The 22579-nt window shown below is 38.9% G+C and overlaps 1 protein-coding gene across 10 annotated transcripts in view; it reads left to right on the forward strand.

Moving 5' to 3' along the window:
• TJP1 (tight junction protein 1) overlaps positions 1–22579 on the forward strand; it is a 159863-nt gene that overhangs the window by 124067 nt on the left and 13217 nt on the right. For 7 of the 10 annotated variants that reach the window (XM_071441677.1, XM_071441678.1, XM_071441676.1 and 4 more), the window contains 19 exons: positions 865–1144; positions 1688–1791; positions 2679–2847; positions 3205–3349; positions 9017–9153; positions 11578–11683; positions 12495–12645; positions 13166–13274; positions 13925–14144; positions 14510–14694; positions 14828–14923; positions 15343–15425; positions 16444–16654; positions 17194–17294; positions 18230–18583; positions 18997–19248; positions 19991–20890; positions 21218–21312; positions 21809–22033. In XM_071441677.1, the coding sequence (XP_071297778.1) occupies positions 865–1144; positions 1688–1791; positions 2679–2847; positions 3205–3349; positions 9017–9153; positions 11578–11683; positions 12495–12645; positions 13166–13274; positions 13925–14144; positions 14510–14694; positions 14828–14923; positions 15343–15425; positions 16444–16654; positions 17194–17294; positions 18230–18583; positions 18997–19248; positions 19991–20890; positions 21218–21312; positions 21809–22033 (3923 nt within the window). The remainder of the gene's footprint in view (positions 1–864; positions 1145–1687; positions 1792–2678; positions 2848–3204; positions 3350–9016; positions 9154–11577; positions 11684–12494; positions 12646–13165; positions 13275–13924; positions 14145–14509; positions 14695–14827; positions 14924–15342; positions 15426–16443; positions 16655–17193; positions 17295–18229; positions 18584–18996; positions 19249–19990; positions 20891–21217; positions 21313–21808; positions 22034–22579) is intronic. The other 3 variants (XM_071441679.1, XM_071441684.1, XM_071441681.1) reach the window with 1 other exon arrangement.

The following is a 22579-nucleotide window of genomic DNA, read 5'->3' on the forward strand; positions in this document are numbered from 1 at the left end:
TAATTAATGAAAACAGATTTCTAGTGCTTGTAGAAAAGCTTTTCTGCTGACACTTTTTTAGTGCATTTATGCACTTTAATGCAGTTGCAGAGAAAGTGTGATGTTTTGCATTTGTAGATTTGGCAGCAGTTCTTTAAAGCTTACAGAAAGCAATGTGTGGCAAGCTGTGCAGGGCTTTCAGTATCTTAAATATTTGGTGTGTGGATTTAGGATAAAAAAAGGTAATTAATGAAAACTTTATGGTAGAACTTGGTTTTGTTCTGCAATACATAGCAAACAAATCTCTGAACAAGGCTGGCTCATATTGTGGACCCAGCTGTCTGTGTTGTACAAACCAGCTTTGAACTTCCAGAGCGACTGCTCCCCTTCCTCCATGTCTTGCATAAACATTTTTTTGGAAGACTGGGAGACTTCAAAGTTGAGGAGAATCACTGTCAATAGCATACTGAGAATGCACTAGATTACATGCTAGCAGAAAGGGGTTTTAGCAGTGCCAGTAACTGATTTTGTGGTTTTAAGCAAAGAGGGCATTCAAATATGCAGCTCTGAAGACAGAATATTGTGTTGTGCTACAAAGGCTGTTGATTGTTACCCTTTTGCCACTTGTGCAAAGACATTAAAAAGGACTAAAAGAGCTGTAAAAACAGCTTTCTAATAATCTGTATTGATAATAATAATCCTGTATTAATTGGACATCATTTTATACTGATTTTATAATGATCATTTTATAATGAGGATGCAACAATTCAGAGCATTCACCAATACATCTGCATGTTGTGAATGCTGGGATTAGCTTGACTTCTGACATTAGTGCCACCATTAGCATTACCCAGCCAGAGGCTGATTGCTGCTGTTGGCTTGCAGACCATCCGAAGGATGAAGAAAATTCAGATCCCAGTGACTCGAGCAGAGCCTGACCCAGTGTCTGAGAACGAGGACGACAGCTACGACGAGGAGATCCGGGACCCGCGGAGCAGCCGCGGAGGCCCCAGCGCCGGCAGGAGGCACGAGAAGAGCTGGGCCAGAGAGCGCAGCGCCAGCAGGGACAGGAGCTTGTCTCCCAGGTCAGACAGGAGGTCTGTCACCTCCAGCCAGCCTGCCAAGCCCACCAAGGTCACACTGGTGAAATCCAGGAAAAATGAAGGTAACTTGTGTGGGCATCCCTTGCTCAAACTTACTGGTTCCCTCAGTGTTGTGTTAAAGGCTGTGTGGGCTGAATGAGCAGTGCTGTGACCAGTTTACCCATTTTACCAGTGGCTGGCTCAAAACTTAAAAGTGCTATTGTATTTCTGGTTTGATTTTTCATATTCCAAAATCTGTGTGCTTAGTTAAGGGTAAAGTACTATATAGTGTAAGTAAATTCCAGCTACAGCCAACATCTGGTGGTCAGCAGCTACATACCTACACTTTAGCTGAGTCTTTAGTGGGTGTCTTGTTTGGAAGAAGAAAAATTGTAGGTAGTACCTCAGTTAAGCTGTTGAGCAACAGCTCTGATTATAGGCAGTGTTAGAAAAAGAGACTGATATAATGGTAAAGCTGTAACATATCCTGCTAGAGCCCACTGTGTGCCAAGTTCACTCTCCTCTTTGTGTTACCTGTGTAAATGCTGTATAAAGCAGTGTTGTAAATCTCCAGATACCTCCCTCTTTTCTACTACATCACTTTTCTTTTTTCTTTTATTATGTAGAGTATGGTCTGCGGTTGGCAAGTCACATATTTGTGAAAGAAATATCACAGGATAGCCTGGCAGCAAGAGATGGCAATATCCAGGAAGGAGATGTTGTACTGAAGGTACAGTGTATGGTGGTGATGGTTGTTTAAAGGCAAAACTCACTGATACAACTCTGCCTACAATTGGCTATGTCAGTAATGTGATTATAGTTAATAGAAGGTGTGTCACTTTTCATTAAATTATTTCAAAGATCAGATTTAACATGAATCAACTTCTCTTAGGAAACTAAAATTAGCAAGCCTTTTTGGTATTATTCCCTTAGTGTTTTTCAGACAAATAATGCCTACTGTAAATACATAATAAAGATTATTGGAGAAGTATTGAAGCTTTGCTTAGTTTGTAAGTAAAATGTTGTGGAACTGTGCTATTGTGCAACACTAAAACTTGCCTTCAGGTTAATTTTTTTGTTTGGTTGGGCTTTTTTTAGAAATAAATATACCCAGGGGTTAATTTTTAATACCCCAGCCCTGACAGTGTCCAAGGCAAGTGGCTGGGGCTTTAAGGATCCTGGTTTAGTGAGAGGTGTCCCTGCCCATGCCCAGGTGGTTGGAACTGGATGGTCTTGGAGGTCCCTTCCACCTGAGGCTATTCTATTATTTTAATTCATATTAACAATTTTTATTTCAAGATAGTGCTGTGGATATGTTGGTGCAGAAAAATGGACCATTCTTTGCTCTGTTGAGTATGGCAGTGCTGATTCAAAAAACATAACTGATCTTTTACAAGTTAGTGTAAAAAAGCTTTAACTTTGAAAGTTGAAAAGAATTTTTTGTATTATGAAATATTTTGGATGATCTTAATCGTCTTCCACTGTATTATGGTAATTTGATAAATATTTTCCCTACTTACAAGTATCATCAGATGGAACACCTCTCTTTTTGCTGGAAATTGACTGGGATTTTTTTTAGTAAGTTTATATCTGTTCTTTTTTCCTGCTCTATTCCAGATAAACGGCACAGTGACGGAAAATATGTCCTTAGCAGATGCCAAAACATTAATAGAAAGGTCAAAAGGCAAATTGAAGATGGTTGTTCAGAGAGATGAACGAGCCACACTGTTGAATGTCCCTGATCTTTCTGACAGTATTCATTCTGCTAATGCTTCAGAAAGAGATGGTGAGTATAAAAACTTGATTTCTAAAGAGGAAAGAACTCCCTATGTTGTCACTATGTGAAATACCTAAGTGGGATCAGAGGGTGGGGAGGAGAAAAGTTAGGAGTAAGATTGTAATATGGGTAATTTTTTGTTTGAATGTAATTGAAATCCACTCCTTCAAAACAGTGGAGAAAAAGATACAGTCCCTGTTCTTGTGGCTGTTCTTACAGGAATATTAAGTTTGGTTTTTGTGTAATAATAAGCATAGATTTAACATCTTCATAAAAATTCTCTGCAAAAGCTTATTCCCATTTAAGCAGGTCATGCCACCATTTAAATTACAATCATTTCATGAAAAAACAACTTTTATTTAACAGACATTTCAGAAATTCAGTCGCTGGCATCAGATCATTCCAACCGATCACATGACAGGCCCCGCCGCAGTCGTTCACGATCTCCTGACCAGAGGTCAGAGCCTTCAGACCATTCCAGACATTCTCCACAGCAGCCCAGCAACGGCAGGTGATGGCAGCATTGTATTATTTTTAAATCAACTATTTAATGTAACATATAAATTGTAGGAGTGCTTGGATTGATAAGGTGTAACAAATGTGAAGCAGAACTGTGGAGCAGTAATATGACATTCTTTGTCTCAAGAGATGCTGATAATAATGGTCTGAATATTTTAGACTTGAGGAGAAACTGAACCTTTCTTTAGTATTACATCTTCTTTAAACATAATCATAGAGCATGGTTGTATGAATGACAATATAAGCTTGATAATATGTTATTGAGTAATGTGTAGTTGTATTTTGGTACTAGAAAGCAGTTAGCTGCAAGTAGATTTGAGATGACCTGTAGCACAGTTCCTGTTGCATGTCCAGCCTGGGTAAACTTGCTGAAATCTTGTTTTGTTTAGGCATGGGGTTAGCTTATGTTTCTGAATACATTTAGTTCCTGCAAAACAAGGTGTATTTCACAGCAGGTTTAGCTTTTGCACTCTATTTTTAATATTTGAACTTGGTAATGGAACATTGATTATAATTATTTAGTATGTAAGTCTAATTTGATATGAATTCAGAGAGAAGTAATGTACTGTATGGTTTGGAGTTTTTTATCCTGAAATATGAAACTTTAGTCAGAAATAACAAATCTGCCCAGTTTTGCATTTCCACAGTTTGGAAATAGACATTCTAATTTACTGAAATAGCGTTTCAGTGTTGAATTTCAAATTCTATTAAATATTTGAATGAGAAAAGTTTCTTTTTTGACTGCTCATAATAAGATGGAGCAGAAATTAGAATTGATCTTTACAAATTTCAAATTCAGAGCCTCTATCTGAATATTTTTAGATGCTGTTCAAAAACTCTGAAAAACCAAATTGCAGCTGGCCATTTCATTAAAGATATGCCTGATTGCTTATTAATAAAATTGGTTTGCCCAAGGGGAAAATAACATACCTTCAAGGGTTTTAGAGTCTTTTAAAGATCAATGCAACAGCAAGAGAGATTGTACCTGCAGGTATACCTGCTTGGGGTTATGGGTTACAGACATTTTTGCTTCTCTTACGTGTGCATTGTTCAGAGGGACCACAAGGCATGAAGGCTTGTATTCAAGTAGGAACCACATTCATTAAAACACTTAAAAGCAGGGTCCCAGCGGCAGGGCTTTGATTGTGAAGGTTGTGAGATCTCTGTCATATTTCCAAACTGTATGTCTTGACATGCATTTCTAGTGCAGCCTGATAGGGCTCGTGGAGGGAGGAACAAAAATAAAAACCTGTTAGAACTATGGCTGCCTTAGCCTAGTGTTAGTGCTTTCCTGTCCTATTGCAGTGGCTTAGGTAGATGGTCACTTCCTCCCTGTAGACCAAACTGTGCAGGAATCCAACCTTCCCCGAGAGGGAACTTTGAAGTTATCTCAGCTCTGAATGCATCCGTTACATCTTCTGTATGAGCAAGAGCTGCTTTGGCATGGCTTGACTTCCTTTGCAACATGTGCCTTTCAAGATCAGAAAATCTGGGCCCTGAGCCATGTAAGGAAAAACATGTTGAGAGCAACTTCTCTTTGAAATGGTTGTTTGTGCAAATTTAAATCTACTGTAAGATCAAATTAGTTGTTAACTGCTTATTCTTTTTTGAATTTGCTGGAAAATCTGGAGGAAGAAAAAGGCTTGAGAAAGGGCTGAGGAAGAAATGTGCAAAAAGTCTTCCAACTAAGCTTAAGGAGGATGTTAAAAATGTATTGAAGATAATGAGTCTTTATTTAGCCACTGTTCTGCCAAGTGTTTGTATGTTAATGAGGAGGGAAGTTCCAGGGGAATCCTCTTAGTCCTTAGTCCTTGAGTACAGACTGACATTTCTTGGTTTGCACCAGAGTACAGAAATCTGCTAACAGATCTGCCTCAGTGTTGCTTTGGGGTCTGGCAGGGTCTTCAGTCTTGTCCACCTTTCAGTATTCCTCACTGGTATGTACATCAGGCTGCTTGCAGTGTTCCTGGATACAGGGTTTCCAGAACAATTGTTGTTGGATCATTCTGTAAAGCATCAAATAGTGCTTTAGTTTTCTTAAGTCCAAAGAAAGTTCACAGATGTCTCTTGAACAGTCTTTTAAAAACTCAAATTCTAAAACATTTTTCTTTACTTACTAACAGAAAGGGCTAATATTGATTTGTAAAATTTATGAAGAGTTGTACTTAGAAAGTTAGAATGAGCAAAAGAGGTCCCTGCAGCTAAGCTGGAGACTCCCTCAGGACAAGTATCACATATCCCTTCTTAGCTATCTGGTCTTACTGCAGGCACTAAGCAGCTGTTGAGCTGGGCAAGCTTTTGGTGTGACCCATCCCAAAGACTGACATTTAAAGCCAGGTGCTGCCAAACTTCCCAGGTGGTATCTCTGGGCTACCCTTTACTAACTGAAAGAATTCCTGCTTGGGAACTCTGTCTCCTATGCTGACTTCCTCACCTAGATATTGGAATAGCAAAAACATCCTCTGGTATGTTTAACACTTCATCCTTAGCAAGAAGGATTTGGTAGCTTGAAGAAATCACTGTAGAGATGATCATTGTTTGTGGAAGGACGAGGCTGACTTCTGTAATACCCTTGTCAATTTATATGTAGGGTGAGAGGTCGGTTGTTCTGTTCCTTTTCAAAACAAGCTGAAGAACTAGAATTTAAGGTAAAAATCAGCCCTATTTTGAATGTCTGTAGGAAGATGCTACTTTGCTCTTACTCTTCTTATGCTAAAGAGTTTGAGATGTGCTAAAATCACATTTGGGAAGAGCCTGCAAGTTCATATTTTCCATAATTTTCTGTAGAGACAAACATTGTGTGTTGCAGATCATCTCTTGTTCTGTAGTAATAGCACTAACATGTAGCTGATTGTATTTTGTAATTTTAAAATGTTTCTGGTAAGCACACTTCGAAAAAATGTCAGGGAGAGGAAGTGAGGTAAAGGGGGCCCTGACACAGCACAGATGTTAAACAATAGTGTCACAGTGCACACAGGGAACAACACTTCTGTCTCTTGGGAAGTGCAGCTGTCAGTTTTTAACAAATTTCCCTCACCTGGAACCACTGGTGGCATTAAGTTGTTTCCTGTATCAGCTTGGAATGTGTAATATTCAGGGCTTACTGGAAAGTTTAAGCAAAATCAAGGAAAAAAAATCTCCTCCCCTGCTTTTCTGATGTTTCCTTTTTGTTCTGTCAACTTTTGTCCATTTAAAATTTCACGTCTTAGGTAGACTAGACCTGACCTTTGCAGGCTTTTGAGCTGGTGGGGTGTATTTGCCTGCACACATTGCAGCAGTCCAGGAGCCTGTGGCTTCAGATACTCACCTGACTATTTTGTGCTGTGCCCTCAGTGTTTGTATTTTAGTTACTGTTCTTGAGAGCTTCCACATTTGCATTCTCTTGATGTGTACAGGAATCAAAGCAGCATAAAATTACACTGGCTTTGGACTGTGTAGGGGAAATGTAAAATGAATTTTGTCTTTGTGTAGTAACTATAGTATTTTTTTTGCCTTATTTTTAAAGCAAAGAAGCAGCTATTGTTACTTTAGAGTAATGCTCCTTTCAAATGTTAGGAGATGCTTAGAAACAGGTAGAGAGGGCTCATGGGGAAATTTACTGTAGTGTCTGATTAACTAGTGCTCATTATCCAGAAATCTTTGGGGAGTGGAATTAGTTGCAGCTTACAGCATTACAGAACTTTTTTGTTTCTAGGACACTTAGCATGCATTTAAATAGCTAAATATATGTATCTGTTTTTAATAAGCCAGGAACTATTTTCAAGGGAATGAGCAGTCCATTTATGTTTTAGTCTGGTACATTCTAGCTTATGCACCTAAACTGGAAATCCAAAAGAGGAATAAGAAAATCTCTATCAGTAATGTTTGGGAATGAAGTAGAAGGGTAAATGCTTACTTTTAATTTTGTTAGACATAGTGGTTTTAGCATCCTTTTAATCAACTGTGGGAGCCTCCAAAAGGGACTCTATCTGAAGAAAAAGAGGCATGAATAGGGATTTTAAATAAGCTACTGTGCTTGTTTTTATCAATGACTTAGAACAAGATGGTTGTTTATAATGCAAGAGTGCTTCTCTTCACAGTTTGTTGTGGAGATTGGAGTACTTTCCTCTATTCTGTTTAGCTGCCTTCAGGCACATGGTTTTAAAACTGGCAGAGGAATGCACTGAGAAGTTGTAGTATGTCTTGGCTGAATAGCTAAGCATTGTTTCTCATATTTTAAGACTTCATTTTGCTTCAGGAAAGCACATTCTACTTGTGTTTCAATTTTTGTAATCTCTTTTATTCTCTACTGCATGTCTTGGATGAGCAGACTTGCTGGGATCTGTTTTCTGAGTCATATTTCTGACTCTTGAAGCATTATTTCTGATGGGGATCTTAACAGTCTTAATTCTATATGGGGATTTGATCCATTTGTGCTTTATGGGCAGGGATGCTCATTATTGCCCAGTAGCACCATCTAGCTGTTAGTAGTGCAGAACTTCCCTCTCTTTTCCCTCCAGTAGAGACCTCTCCTTTATGAGAGCAGATGGGTTTGCACCTGCTGACCAAGCCATTGTTATACTTGAGAAAATACCTTTTCCCCCACTTCTTGGCAAGTTAGTCTGGTATTATATGAAAGGCTGCTATTTGTGTCTGTCTTATTTCAAATATCCTTTAAATCCTTGCTTATTTGCCAAGTCCCAGGAAGGAAACTTTATTTTTCTAGCTCATTATTAATATTCATCTGCTCCAACCCTATTAAATTATTTAGTGTTCATCAGCTAGCAGTGTAGTGGTTAACATTTCAACATGCAGCACATGTTCAGTTCTGCTGTAGTACAGCTGGTAGCTGTAGCTCAGTACAACAATACAAGAATACCTGATCTTTTGAACTCAAGGAAGAGAAATTACATTCTGTAGAATTTTCCTTGCTTTCATCATTTAAAAACAAGATAGCTTGTCCTAAATTCCTTCAGTTTGTTCTCCACATGTGTGTAAGAAATGCATAAGAAGCAACAAATTGTCTTCTGACTAAAATGTGTGGATGAGAAGCACTCCCCTCTTGTCATAGCTGTAAATTGAAGGCTTTATCCTCTGAGGAGATGAGAAATGAGGAACATACTTACATGGACCTTGGCAGGGCTTTGCAAGGATAAAAGGTGCCACACCAGCACTTGTGCTTCAGGGCAGCTGACACAGAAGGGAGCAGGTAAATTAGCTTGGTCACAGCAAAGTCCAAGTATTAAGTCTAAAAATCCATTATTTCTCTAGGAAGGGATGAGGAAAAGACTGTTGTAATGGATTTTCTTACTTTCTTCCCTTTGCTTCTCAATTCTTGATATATTTATCAATATACAGCACATGTGTGTGACCTGTGTGCTTGCATGAATGGAAAGAGAGCTTGAAGCTTTAGAGTCTGTGTCCCATGTGCTACTGCTCTCTTAACTGCCATAACTAGGGAAGTCCTTTGTTAATGTGCTATTAGGGACAAAACACTAAGATTTAGAAATGGTAAAAACTGTTAATAATGTGATAGTCTGAGAACAAAACCTTCCTAAATAGTAATGGTGATCCCTTACCCTCAACCTGATGGATGAAGGTATTTATTCTCCAGTCTTAGTAGACTAAAGATCATAGAAGCAGTTCTGTATGCAGAGTGCAATCTTTTTTTCCAATGTAGTCATCGAAGCAGAGAAGATGAGAGAATAACTAAACCAGGAGCTGTCTCTACACCTGTAAAGAATGCAGATGATATTTCTAAAGCTGTGGAAGAGGTGACAGTTGAAAGAACTGAAAAACAAACTCCGCCACTTCCAGGTAAAACCATTAAAATATTTTAATTATTTGTGTTGTTGAGAGTGGATGACCAGTGAAGACCTAATGCTCTTGCATGTTTGTGGAATGATTTTCAAGTCTGAAAACAATCCAAGTCCTAATTATTTTTATTTCTGGATACAAACAGTCTTTGTAACCATAATCTCATTTATATCTGAAGAGTTTTGGTCCTGAAAACCTACATTGTGGGTTCTGTCATTATATAGGGGTCAGATTTCAGTGTTTAAGGTTATAACTATAAGTGATGGTTGTAAGGAATTTTGTACTGATTTCTCAGACAAGGTTAAAATCTGTCATTTCTTTTCTGAGTGTTCAGCAGTAAATGTGTTCTTATGGGTTACTGTAGCAGATTATATTTATAACAACGATGTATTTAAGCCAGTTTAGAGCTCCTGTTCCCAAGATACAACTCAGAACATGTCAAAATGCTTTGTTCATATAGCACTTAGCTTCTGTCAAGGACAAAGAAGGCAGGTTAACAAATGCAGTACAGCTAATCAAACCAGAACAAAATCTCTTTCCTTTTTCCCAAAAGGAAAGGATAAGCTAAATGGCAGCAGATAAAAGCCAGATGGTGTAAGAAAGGAAAAAAAACAAAACAAACAAAACAAAAGATGATACAGGACACTGTTCCGGGCGGGCTGGTACTTACAAGATTTTTGTTTACAGAATGAGGCACTTCAGTGAAATTACAAGTGGAGAAAGGAGCTGTGCAGATGGTTTAGAGGGAGCTATTACTGAAAGGCTGGGTGCAATGAGAGAAAGCACATTCAAGCTTGAAAATACTTGAGGACCTAAGGGATGAGCAGTGACACTTCTGCATGTAGTAGTCAGTAGATTAGTGAAGAACTGGAAGGGGTCTGATGTTGATAGACTCTGAAAGATCTTGAAAATAAGGACAGTAAGTTTTCTGATACAGCAACCATTATTAAAAAGATGGTCATAAGAGGTGACCTTTTACAGTAGTGTTATGGAGAGAGGCAAATGAAGTAATTTATATTTACCAAGATGGAAAAGGATGTGGTAGTGAGATTAGAAAGATGAATTCTGCAATTCTGTAAGATACTGAAGATTAATAATTGGCATAATACCAATCCAGCCAGATAGGCAGCCCTTAAGATGGTTCTTAATCCAAAATAATGTACTGATAATTGGTCTGAGGGGCTAGCAAACCAGTGATAAATAGTTTGGGGTTTTGTTGGTTGATGGGGAAGGAGAAATGTTCTGTTCTTGCATGAATGGAAAGAGGCACATGGAAATACTTAGTTTGGGTGGGAGGAGTTGTAGGCCAGTACATGAAGCTAATATTTAAATTAATGTCTGCAGATAAAATTCACTTGCACAAGAGAAACTGAGATACAAAAGTGTAGCAAAGGACATAATCCATTAACAGCCTCGCAAAAGCTCTGGGGAAATGAGGAGCCTTCCAAGCCTGTAATGAAGATGTTAGAGAAATGGTTGGCAGAATCTGTGATGCTTTGCTGCTTAGACTGGGGGCAAGGACAAGATCACTGTCATACTTGATTGTGTCAAAGAAGGGTGGGAGGAAAGTATTTGTTGGGAGGGATCATCAGAGGCTCTGCCTAGGAAAGGTTCATTAGAGACTTAAAGGAAAATACTGTGTTAGTGTATGGGAAGGACCAGAGTCACATTAGAAACAGGCATAATTACCCCATTGTTGCCTGAAATTCCCAATTTCAAACTAGTCTGTTCAGTGATTTGAAAGGAAGGTGGTGAAGTTCTTGTTAAGATCAGGAATATTAGACTAGTTCAAAGTCAGACTTGTTTGAAATCAAATCTTTTCCTGAGTGCAAAAATGAGCCTATAAATCCTTGTAACACAGCCAGGCCTTTATCAGAGAAGAGCCCCTGCTAGTGCTCATTGCTGAGGGAAGCCTGCAGTGGCAGTTTCCTCACAGGAACTCCAGAGAAGCTCTGCAGCAAAGCCATAGTAAGTGCATAGCTCTAAGGATCACCAGCTGGACCTCAGGCATGTAGAGTAGATCGAGGTTTTAAGGCATTTTCATTTCAAAAGTTGAATTCTTAAGTGAAGAGAACTAAAGGAAAATGAAGATGTTAGGTCAGAAAAATTAAGGTTAGAAACAGAAGGATTGAAAGTGGTCTTGGGAGCATGAAGCCTTCTAGTTCTCATCCTTTTGAAGTGTTCAGAGTACCTAGTGAAGTGCAGAGGAAGTTTGGGAATATTTACTGAAGCAGTTGTTAGGCCAGTAATCACACTGCATGATATGAGTGTCTTCTGCTGTGAGTTTTCTAGTATTTTACTTCTAAGTGGGGTAGAGGGAAGGCTAATGAAGAAGTCATTAAGTAAGTCATTAACTAATTTAAACTTCACATTTTCATCTTTAAATGACCAAATGGACATTGGGAATCTCTGGTATTTTCATAGAACCAAAGCCAGTGTATGCACAAGGAGGTCAGCCCGATGTGGATTTACCAGTCAGTCCATCTGATGGTCCTTTACCCAATTCAACCCATGAAGATGGAATGCTTCGGTAACGTATCTCTGAACTCTCTTGGAACCTGCCTGCTTCTTAGCAAAGCAAACTGTTATCCAGGGTACTCAGTAACCTCTCTCTGTGCTCTCATATCATGTCCAGTATTCTGTCCTGACCCTTCTGTTCACAAATAATATTGAAGAAATAAGATCTGTTTCTGAGCCTGGTAGGCATTTACACTGTGTTATTTACCATTGTAAAGTTTATTCATTTCTATGGAAATTAGCCCTTAAAATAGTCAACAAGTGAAAAGGATGTCCTAGGTTTGTTTCTCACTCCTCCTTTCCTGTCCCCATCTCCAAAGAGAGCAAAGTTACTGTAGTATATTCTTTACCTTTCATAGTAATTGGAGAGCAGTGAATAAAGGCTACTGCAGAAATGTGCAATGTCCCAGCATGGAAATAAGTCTGCTTCAACTGGGATCTCCTTTATGGGCATTAGTGTACTTGAGAACAGATTCTAGTTTGGTTTGACCTCAAATTCATCTTGATCTCTTCAGAGCCAAAATAGATCTGTATGCCAGCAGAGCTCTTTAAAAGGAAGAATGTTTTTGGAAGAGAGTGTCAGTGTCTCACATAAACACTGAGTGTAAGACAGACAAACCATACTAAACATGTACATGCAGGTGGGTTTTTGGAGTGCTGCTATTGAGCATGTTGTAATGCTGCAGTTGATGAGCAGTTAATGGTATGTATAGCAAAATATCCACTAATTGACTAACAAGCAGATTACTTCTTTGCATGTTTCAAATTTACCAGGATATTTTGGGCTATTACAACAGTAAGTGGAATATTTTCTAAATTTCTAGGCCAAGCATGAAACTGGTAAAATTCAGAAAAGGAGATAGTGTGGGCTTGCGACTAGCAGGTGGCAATGACGTTGGCATATTTGTAGCTGGTGTTCTGGAAGACAGCCCTGCAGCAAAAGAAGGCTTAGAGGAAGGGGACCAGATTCTCAGGGTATGCCAAAACTTAACATTACAAATGTTTTGTTGTACCAAACTGTTTTCTTTCTGTAGGATTGAATATTTTGCCTTTGTGGTTCATACACTTTCTTTTCTGTATGTTTTTATTAGATTATTTACTAGGAGCAAAATCTCTTTTTACTGTACTGTTGCTAGGAAGGTTAGTAAGTTTTTGATATTAAATTTTGTGGACTAATTCAGTTTATCAAGTTGTTTGATTTCATGCTGAGTGACTAAGTTGTCAGAGTGCTCTGTGGGCTACTGATGTATATATAGGTGCTCCATAATGAGCATTAAATGAACAGCTACCTATTTTCCTGGAAGCTGTGCTTTTACTGAGAAATGAAGTGGGACTCTTTAGAGGTCCAAGAGGCATCCTGAGATATGTGCATTTGGTATGTATGAAATTGAGTAAGAAAATATCATAGAAATAGATTCAGATTTTCTATTGTATTAATTAAATCTCTGTAATAATTTCATATGCTAATTCAAACTGATTGCTTCATTGATACCAGGTAAATAATGTAGACTTCACAAATATCATCAGAGAAGAAGCTGTCCTTTTTTTGCTTGATCTTCCTAAAGGCGAAGAGGTCACCATTTTGGCACAGAAGAAAAAAGATGGTAAATATTTGTATATTCCATTACCATGGAAATGATGTAGTAGACTGCTTAGAACAGCATTAAAAACTCTAGTGAACAATAACTAACTGCTGGCTTGCAGGAAATTGGCTCCTTAGACTATTGAGTCCTTTTGCCTTCAGGATAGGTGGCCACTGCAAATGGAGTGGAGACTGGTATGGTGCCAGTATACACACACCCACACCCCCCTAAACAAACAAACAAAATTCCAAACCAAAAATGCCTCTTCAGAATAACCCCTACTACCTAAGTAATGTCTTGGCATTATCCTTGGAGGAAGTAGAAGAGTCAGTTGTGATTATGCCATTGAAAATGAGTGGTTATGCTGATGTGTTTGTACATACAAACTTCTTCTCTCAAGATGAATTCCTTCCAGGGCAAATGAAGTAAGCTTGCACTTTGATCGAATTCTTGACTATAAAAGTTGAATTGATGTTAGTAGAGTTTACTATAAATAGTTGTGGTGCTTAAAATAGAGCAGCTCTGAGACATTAAGGCTTCTTGAAGTAATGCACATTTAGAACAAGGAGAATTAAGGTGAGGCATTGCTTTGTGTAATTCTTGTGAGCATTCTAACATCACTTGAACTTATATAACACTTGATGTTTTGTGATTTCTTTTCCTTCTTTCAGTTTATCGTCGCATTGTTGAGTCTGATGTAGGGGATTCTTTCTATATCAGAACTCATTTTGAATATGAGAAGGAATCTCCTTATGGACTAAGTTTCAATAAAGGTGAAGTGTTCCGGGTGGTGGACACTCTGTACAATGGCAAACTGGGTTCATGGCTGGCCATTCGAATTGGGAAGAATCATAAGGAAGTGGAAAGAGGTATCATACCTAACAAAAACAGGTACGATCCTGCAATAGTTAAATTACTGATTCAAACCCACAGCTTTAAATGGCATCTGTACCATGAATGACTGGACTTCTTGCAGGACACAGGTTTATAGAATTGGTTCAGTAAGAAACAGTGTAAAACATACTGAAGTAAAATATCTGTGGATTTGCTTTTGACTTGAATAAACCTTCTTTTCAATGCAAGAGATAATACAAGGATATAATAAGTTTTAGAAATGTGATACCAGGCTCAGTAGTTGTCTTGTAGTTTATAATACAACAAGCAGTGGCAGTGGTTTTTTTGAGACTGTGAGCTTGCTAGTCAGGCATTACTTCAGAAGCTGGCTTCTTGGTAACTGGGATTTGTTGTCACCTTAGAGCTGAGCAGCTGGCTAGTGTACAGTACACGCTTCCAAAGACAGCAGGAGGAGACCGAGCAGACTTTTGGAGATTCCGAGGCTTGCGGAGCTCAAAAAGAAATCTCCGGAAAAGCAGAGAGGATCTCTCTGCCCAACCTGTTCAGACCAAGTTTCCTGCCTATGAAAGAGTTGTTCTTCGGGAAGGTATGGCTTTACTCTTACTGCACAGTACAGCTTTGTGTGGTTTGGTTTGCAAAAGCCAGTTTGGGTAAATGTATCTTGTATTTGGTTTAAGCAATCGATATATCTTGACTTTTCTTTTTTCCTTCAATTCTAGCTGGGTTTCTCAGACCTGTAACCATTTTTGGTCCAATAGCTGATGTTGCACGGGAGAAACTTGCTAGAGAAGAACCAGATATCTTCCAAATTGCAAGTAGGTGTGAGATCAGGTATTTCTGCAGTTAGGAAATAGCTTTCTTTGGGTAGATTGTTTCTAAATTATTACTTTAGTTAACGTGTTTAACAAGACATTGATAATGTAAAGGAACAGACTAAATGTAAGTTCTTCTACTGCATTGCTGCTAATAATTCTCTTAAGACATATTAGTTCTATTTATAGCCACCTCAAATTTCATTTTAATTCTGTATCTCATCCTATTTTTAAGTGCTTTTGTAAAGATGTGATTTTTATGGCCATTATGGTGGGTAGACTTTCATGTATGATATGTAATCAGAAGTGTCTTCAAGCTGAATTGACAGCTTGAGCTATGAAATGGTTTGTTTTATCTTAATAAGGGAATGTAGAATATGTTGTAAACTTACAGTAGGTTTTTACTGTGTCCTCTTTACCAGAAAGTGAACCAAGAGATGCTGGTACTGACCAACGCAGTTCTGGCATTATTCGTCTCCACACTATAAAGCAGATAATTGATAGAGTAAGTCTTCTATTGTCACTGGACTTCTAATACAAGAAAAGTAAAACTGATAGCATGAAGTAAAGTGTTGGGTGTTTTAAATGTAGAATGGTAACTTACTGTGTTTGCTTTAAAAATAACTTTCTCATCTCTCTGTTGGTTAATAAGAAAAAACCTATCACCCTTTTTCTCTGTATTAATAACTGCAGCCTGGATGTGCTTCTAGGCTTTGTTCCAGAGGCTGTTGTCCTCTCTCCATTAAGGCTCTTTTAGGCTGTTTCCTCTTTCATTTAAAGCCATGGTGTGACATTATAGCTAGAAATGGTTACTTTATTTATGAAGTTGTTTGTTTTGCCCCACCCCAGTGTACAAATTGATCACTTGACATAATTATTATAAGTGTGAGGACTAAGAAAGGGTTCTTCCATCTCTCTTCCTTAATATCCTTAAAACCTATACCATTAGTGCATTATATGAGGCTCACCTATTCATTTCCTTACTTTAAAAAAAACTGGAAGATTTTCAGATGCTGAAGTATGAGAGGGAAAAAAGCTATAATAGCAGCAAAGTCAGCATGCTTCAAGCTGTGTGCCTGATTGCATTGAATGAAAGCTGGCCAAGTTCTGCACTCACAGTGATATTTTTTTGTAAAAAGGAAGATAGAAATGTGTAATGGGACTATATCTTCTGTTTCAGTCTTTGGTTTTTTCCTGTTTACAGAATGCTGGTAGGAAACGGCTTCTTTTTATTTCAGTGTCTGCTTACTTTGAGGAGATTTAAAAAAATATAATTAAATGTAAAAAATCCTAGAGTTATACAGTGGTCCTGCAGTTCAAAATGTATATGCCTATTTAGGATTGTATTGGAATTGATTTGGTTTTTATTATTTTGTTAGTTCAAATAGAAGAAGGATTTAAATCAATACTTTGAAACAATGAATTCTCTAAAGGCAATACAAAATCAGTTTGTGGAGTATGTTAAAATTCATCTAGGACATAAATGATTCACTTTCTTGCCTCTGTCCCTTTTGTCACTGCAGGACAAACATGCTTTGTTAGATGTCACCCCCAATGCAGTGGACCGGCTGAATTATGCGCAGTGGTATCCAATTGTAGTGTTCCTAAATCCTGACTCTAAGCAGGGAGTAAAGACCATGAGGATGAGGTTGTGCCCAGAATCCCGAAAAAGTGCCAGGAAGCTGTATGAAAGAGCTCACAAGCTCCGCAAAAATAATCACCACCTCTTCACAAGTAAGTAATTAGACAGACTGGATTAGAAATTCTGAGAGGAAAGGGGAGGCAAGAGGAGAGAAGCTTCTACCTCCAGAACTTTCTGCAAATGGAGCAGATCAAGCAGTGACAGACTTGCTCAGGCTTTGCCATTCAATAACCAGTAGTTAATTGGTGTGTGCATCATTTGCACATGACTGCTCAAATGTAAAGCAATCTGAAACATCAGAATGACATTTCTAATAGATCTTGTGGCTTTGCAGGACCATCGGCCAAAATCAAAACGTGAATAAATAGGAAAATGATGTAACATTATTGTTTTAGTGTGGCTAAACTCAAGCCTCTCTTTATTCTAAGCTCCTGTTAATTCAGCATTTCCTGTGGGATAAAACGTCCCAAACCACATCAGACCTTAAGGTTTCTTTGGATACTGGTTTACATTACTGTTTAAATCTCATAGTTTTAACCTACCAGTTTATATTGCTTTCATTACTCATGGTACAGACCCTTCTTGTAGTTCTGCAGAAATCATAAGTCAAATTAATCTGCTGTACTTCTAGCTACCATTAACTTGAATTCAATGAATGAAGGATGGTATGGAGCTCTTAAGGAAGCAATTCAGCAACAACAGAACCAACTGGTGTGGGTTTCAGAAGGAAAGGTAAGAAATATGTTTGGGGGGAAATGGCAAAACAGTTTTCATGAGAGGTTTTCTGTGAAGGTCTAAAGCAGTAGTGCCTCCTGGCTGTGTGAGCTGCTCAGAACTGGTTTGTCACTGCATTATAGCACTCTGTTAATGAGAACTGTACAGTTTGTCCTTATGCATATAGCTGTACAGTAAGGGAGCATTTGGTTATTTGCATGTTAACTGGAGGATATAGTAATGCTGTGAAAATTTTATGGGGATTGGATGGGTTTTTGTCAAAGAACTTCTGGGAATTTCACTGCATGGGTTCTCAGGGCTGGGATTGCCTGATGATGGAATGTGTTTTTCATTATTATAAATGCAAGTGGCATATTGATGTTCTTACTGACCTTTCTGAGAACAGCTGTGAGAAAACACATGCTAAATCACAAGTTAGTATTCTGTGTTCCCCACTAAATCTCCACTTAACCTTCTTGAGCTGCCTGTTACTCTAGGCACATTAGATCCATCCTCTTGAAGAACTATTATCAAGTGAAGTGCCAACTAAAAGTGAGCAAATGATGAATCAGCTATTGTTGTGGGTTTCTTAATTAGATCTGGATTAGACCTTAGCTCCTTATATGTACCTGCAAATTAATGATTCTGATATCATAAAACCACTTTAAAAGTGCAGCTCTCTATTTTTCCAAGCACTTTGCTATCTGTGAACACTGCACTATCCCCTTACACTGACAGCCATCTGGTCCTTCAGTAAAATGATTCAAAGAGCTAGGCTGCAGATAAGTCTTTTAGGTCTCAACACATTCAGTGATGGAAACCTGATTTCTTGTCCCCTGTGATGATATTGATGCTGAATTTGATAAAACTCCTCCCACGTTTACATTGCAAGAGAAGGGCTGTTCTTTAGAAGGTATTTCAATAAACGTGTACCCTAATTCTGTTTGCCACAGGCAGATGGTGCTACAAGTGATGATCTTGATTTACACGATGACCGCCTTTCTTACCTCTCCGCTCCCGGCAGTGAGTATTCCATGTACAGCACAGACAGCAGACACACGTCTGACTATGAAGACACAGACACGGAAGGGGGTGCTTACACTGATCAAGAACTGGATGAAACTCTGAATGATGAGGTTGGGACTCCTCCAGAATCTGCTATTACACGCTCCTCTGAACCTGTTCGAGAGGATTCTTCTGGAATGCATCATGAGACTCAGTCTTACCCTGCTTATGCATCTCAAGCTCAGCCACAGCCAAATCTCAGAATAGACTCTTCAGGATTTAAAGCAACTACTACTCAGCCGGTAAGAAAGTCATTTTGTACACTGACCACTATACACTTACTTCAGGTTGCAAGGTCTTTTGAATAAGAAATGTCCATTTATATTCTGCTTACCAGTGTTGTGTGTGCATACAAGAATCTGTCAACAGCAACAATACATTACAGTGAATTGGAGAATCAGCTTGCCCTGCCTGTTGTAGTGACTCATTGACAGGAGGGGGATTGAAGTACCATTCTACTTTGATTAAATGTTTTGCTTTCATAATCCTCAACCTAATGAATTTTTGGAAGAGCTAGTGCATGATACTGTCAGTACATTTCATTCTACATCTAGCTGCATTGGTCAGAGCATCACTTAAATTATTTTAATATAAATCAAAAAGTCATACATTGATTCAATAGCAGTATATTTAAAATATTTTAAACACTTCACAGAAAGCAGACGCCTCACCTGCAGTCCCTTACCTTTCCCCGTCGCCTGAATCAAACCCTGCAACCTCATCAGCCTCTACAGTAAATGCTAATGTAAACCTAACTAATGTCAGACTGGAGGAGCCTACTGCTGCTCCTTACAACTCTTACCAACCACAAGCGGGCCCCTCAAGAACACCGAGTACTGAGGGAGCTCATGTAGTACTAAGAGACCAAGAGCCATCATCCTTATCGCCGCATATAGACCCAGCAAAGGTACCTGTGCCACCTTGTTGTGCTGATTTCCTGCTATACATCAAGCTAGCACATGAGCTTTGTTTTGCCCTTATTTGAAGAATTCTTTCTAATTTTTTTTTCTTCTAAGAGAATCATGCAGGTTACAAAAACCAGTTCATCTGAATTGCTAAAGCATCATGTAATGTTTTGTGTGCATGGCTTCAAACTCTATCCTTTTCACTTCTCAAAACACAACTTTTTTTAAAAAGGCTGCATTCTGTATTTTGATTTTACTTTGACTTCCTTAGCTTGTCAACGTTCTCCTGTTAATGAGGCCTCGAGAAAAATCTTATTTCCCTAAAATTTAAATCATGCTGAATCGTTGATCATGAAGTTGACTCCAGTTTGTTGAGTGACTTTATCTACTTCTAAAGCAAAGCTAGAACTATCTTACTGTATTTATATATTTCACTTCCACTCTTTCCACATTCTGAATAAAAGTGCGTGTGCCCCTCTGAGCACCAAACCCCAGATGCGAGGCTATTACCTTTGTCTTTCTCTTCTAATCTACTTACGTGTTTTTCTTAGAAATGTAACTAAAAGGGATCTCTTGAATCACCAAGTTCAGCTTCCTCTGGTTGCAAACATCTGTACCAAATTATTCTGCTTTTTAAACAAAATTAAAGCCAATATTTAAAACTTGGGTTTGTTTCAAATACTACCTTTCAACTGCAGCTGAAGTTACTCTTCATTTTAGCTGAGAAGTGTCTCTCTCTAACAGGTGTACCGAAAGGATCCATACATTAATGAAGAAACATCCAGACAAAGCTATGTCTTAAAGCAGCCAGCGATGAATCACCCAGTACAGAGACAGGAAAGAGACCCAAATCTGATCTATGAATCCCAGGCTCAGTATGCAGAAAAACAGCCGAGTAGGGATTATGAACAGTCAACCTATAGGTATGACTCTACAAACTATGTAGATCAATTTTCTCGTGGTTATGACCCTCGCCTACATTATGATGACCGTGTGCCTCCCTACGAGGAGCACTGGACATATTATGAGGAGAAACAGCCCTATAACCAAACAAGAACAGCTTATGAAAACCAGCCTCCTAGGGATCTTGATTCCAGACAAAATCTAGAAGAGAGCACAGAACGCAGCTATTACCCAGCACAACCTCGTTTTGAGGAGCCCCCTGCAATGAGCTATGACAGCAGGCCTCGCTATGAGCACGCCCCCAAGAACTTCAGCTTACCACAAGTGCGATACGAAGATCAACACGTGGTTGGGTACGACGCCCACGGGCGATACAAGCCAGAGGCGCAGCCATACCAGTCAGCCATATCTCGCTCTCCTGAACCCAAGCAGTACTTCGATCCACACATAAGGGGCTATGAGCAAGGTCCTCCTCAAGCTTACAATGCTAAAGCTGGACAATATGAACCTTCTCATAGCACTTCAGGTGTTTCTCTTCCTCCTCCCCCTTCATCACAAACCAAACCAGAAGTTTTGCCTTCCAACAGTAAACCACTGCCTACACCGCCATCTCTAGCTGAGGAAGAAGAAGATCCAGCCATGAAACCGCAGTCTGTGCGAAGTAGGGTTAAGATATTTGAAAGGAGAAGATCCCCATCTTTGGAAAAAATGAAGGATACGAGTGATACATCAGCTGTCAAGGTAAATAATTTAAGTTGTTTAGTTCCTGCTTTTTTGCTAATGAGACTGCACTGCAAGAAGTGAAATGTTGTCTCAGAAACAAAATACTGCCTTTCAGCAACCTACATGTGGTATGTTTTAAAAGCAGAACCTGAACACTTCTTGTGAAAACACTGTCAGGGATCTTGTTATACTGGAAACTCCTCTAATTCTTCTTTTGCTAGTACTTGTTTGTTTGTTTGTTTGTTTTTGTAGGAAGGGAAGGTAGTCTTAGTTTTCTTAATCATAAAGTGCTTTATCTTTCTCAATGTTAGAATTTAAGAGAATATGCTGTGCTTTTCTTTACAGCCTCCAGAACTAGCACCTAAGCCTGCACTCACAAGTGTGAGTGGTCCAAAACCAACTTCTCAAAGCCAGTACGAGCACGAGAAAACAACCTACAGGTAGATGCACAACTGATTAAATTTAGTTTTCAATATGAATTTAGATATTCAGAAACACGTCTTAGTGCTTCAAATTGGAAACTGCAGAGAGGAGCTGGAGTGTGTCAGTGTGGTTTGTGTATCAACAGTAAAGCAGGGCATGAAGTCAGTCCTCGTGGATGTGATTGCTGGGAGGTGGGGGAAAGATACAATTCCTCTGCATTTTTGAGGAAGGAACTTAAGTATCTGTTCTACTTTTTTCTGTCTTTATTGAGCTAATTAGAAAGCAAAACAGAAGGGAAAAGATAAGATATAAGGGAAATAAGGATTTTCTTTCCTTATGGTATGTCACAACTGTCTAATTCCCATGCAATATAGGTAAAAAGGCAAGGAGTGCAATTATAATAATTACATGTACATTGCTACATTACTAGCTAGGTTATAAAACAGGATTGTAATTTGGGCGCTATGCTCATTCAACTGGGCAAGGCAACTGTGTATTATTGTTCTTGGTTAGGGCCCCAGAACCACAGAGACCTCAAGTGAAGCCACCTGAAGATATTGTTCGTTCCAACCACTATGACCCCGAGGAGGATGAGGAGTATTACCGCAAGCAGCTCTCCTACTTCGACCGCAGGAGTTTTGAAAACAAGCCATCGGCGCAGGTTCCTGCCAGCCATCACTCTGAGCCCACCAAACCAATCCATTCACAGAATCAGCTGAATTTCAGCAATTATTCGAAGTAAGTTTGGGTTCTTGGGGTTTTTTTAATTTGAAAAAGGAGGGGGGCATCTAGGACTAAAACAAATTCTGCCTGTGTTCAGTGGAGTTCAGGGACCTGTGGTACTTAAATGATCTTTCCAATTCGTGAAGTCTGAAGTTTCTGTTTAGGTGTAGCTTTAGTTTACAAACACATATCTCTATAACATTTTATTTTGGTAAATTAATCATTTTTGCAGGTATCAGGGCCTTCACATTACTTTTACTTACAATCATAGAATTCTTTAGGTTGGAAAAAACCATTAAGATCAAGTTCAACCATAACCCAGCACTGCCAGGTCCATCACTTAAATCAGTCCCTAAATGCCACATGTACACATCTTTTCACCTCCAGGGATGGTGACTCCGTGACTTCCCTGGGCAGTCTGTTCCAATGTCTGATAACCCTTTCAGTAAAGAAATATTTCCCTATATCCAATCTAAACTTCCCTGGTGCAATATGAGGTCACTCCTCCTTATCCTGTCATTTCTTACCTGGGGGAAGAGGCTGACCCCCCCACCTGGCTAC

The sequence above is a fragment of the Agelaius tricolor genome, unplaced genomic scaffold (assembly GCF_023055355.1).
Source record: "Agelaius tricolor isolate 1412-34295 unplaced genomic scaffold, bAgeTri1.0.p SCAF_16, whole genome shotgun sequence".
NCBI lineage: Eukaryota > Metazoa > Chordata > Aves > Passeriformes > Icteridae > Agelaius > Agelaius tricolor.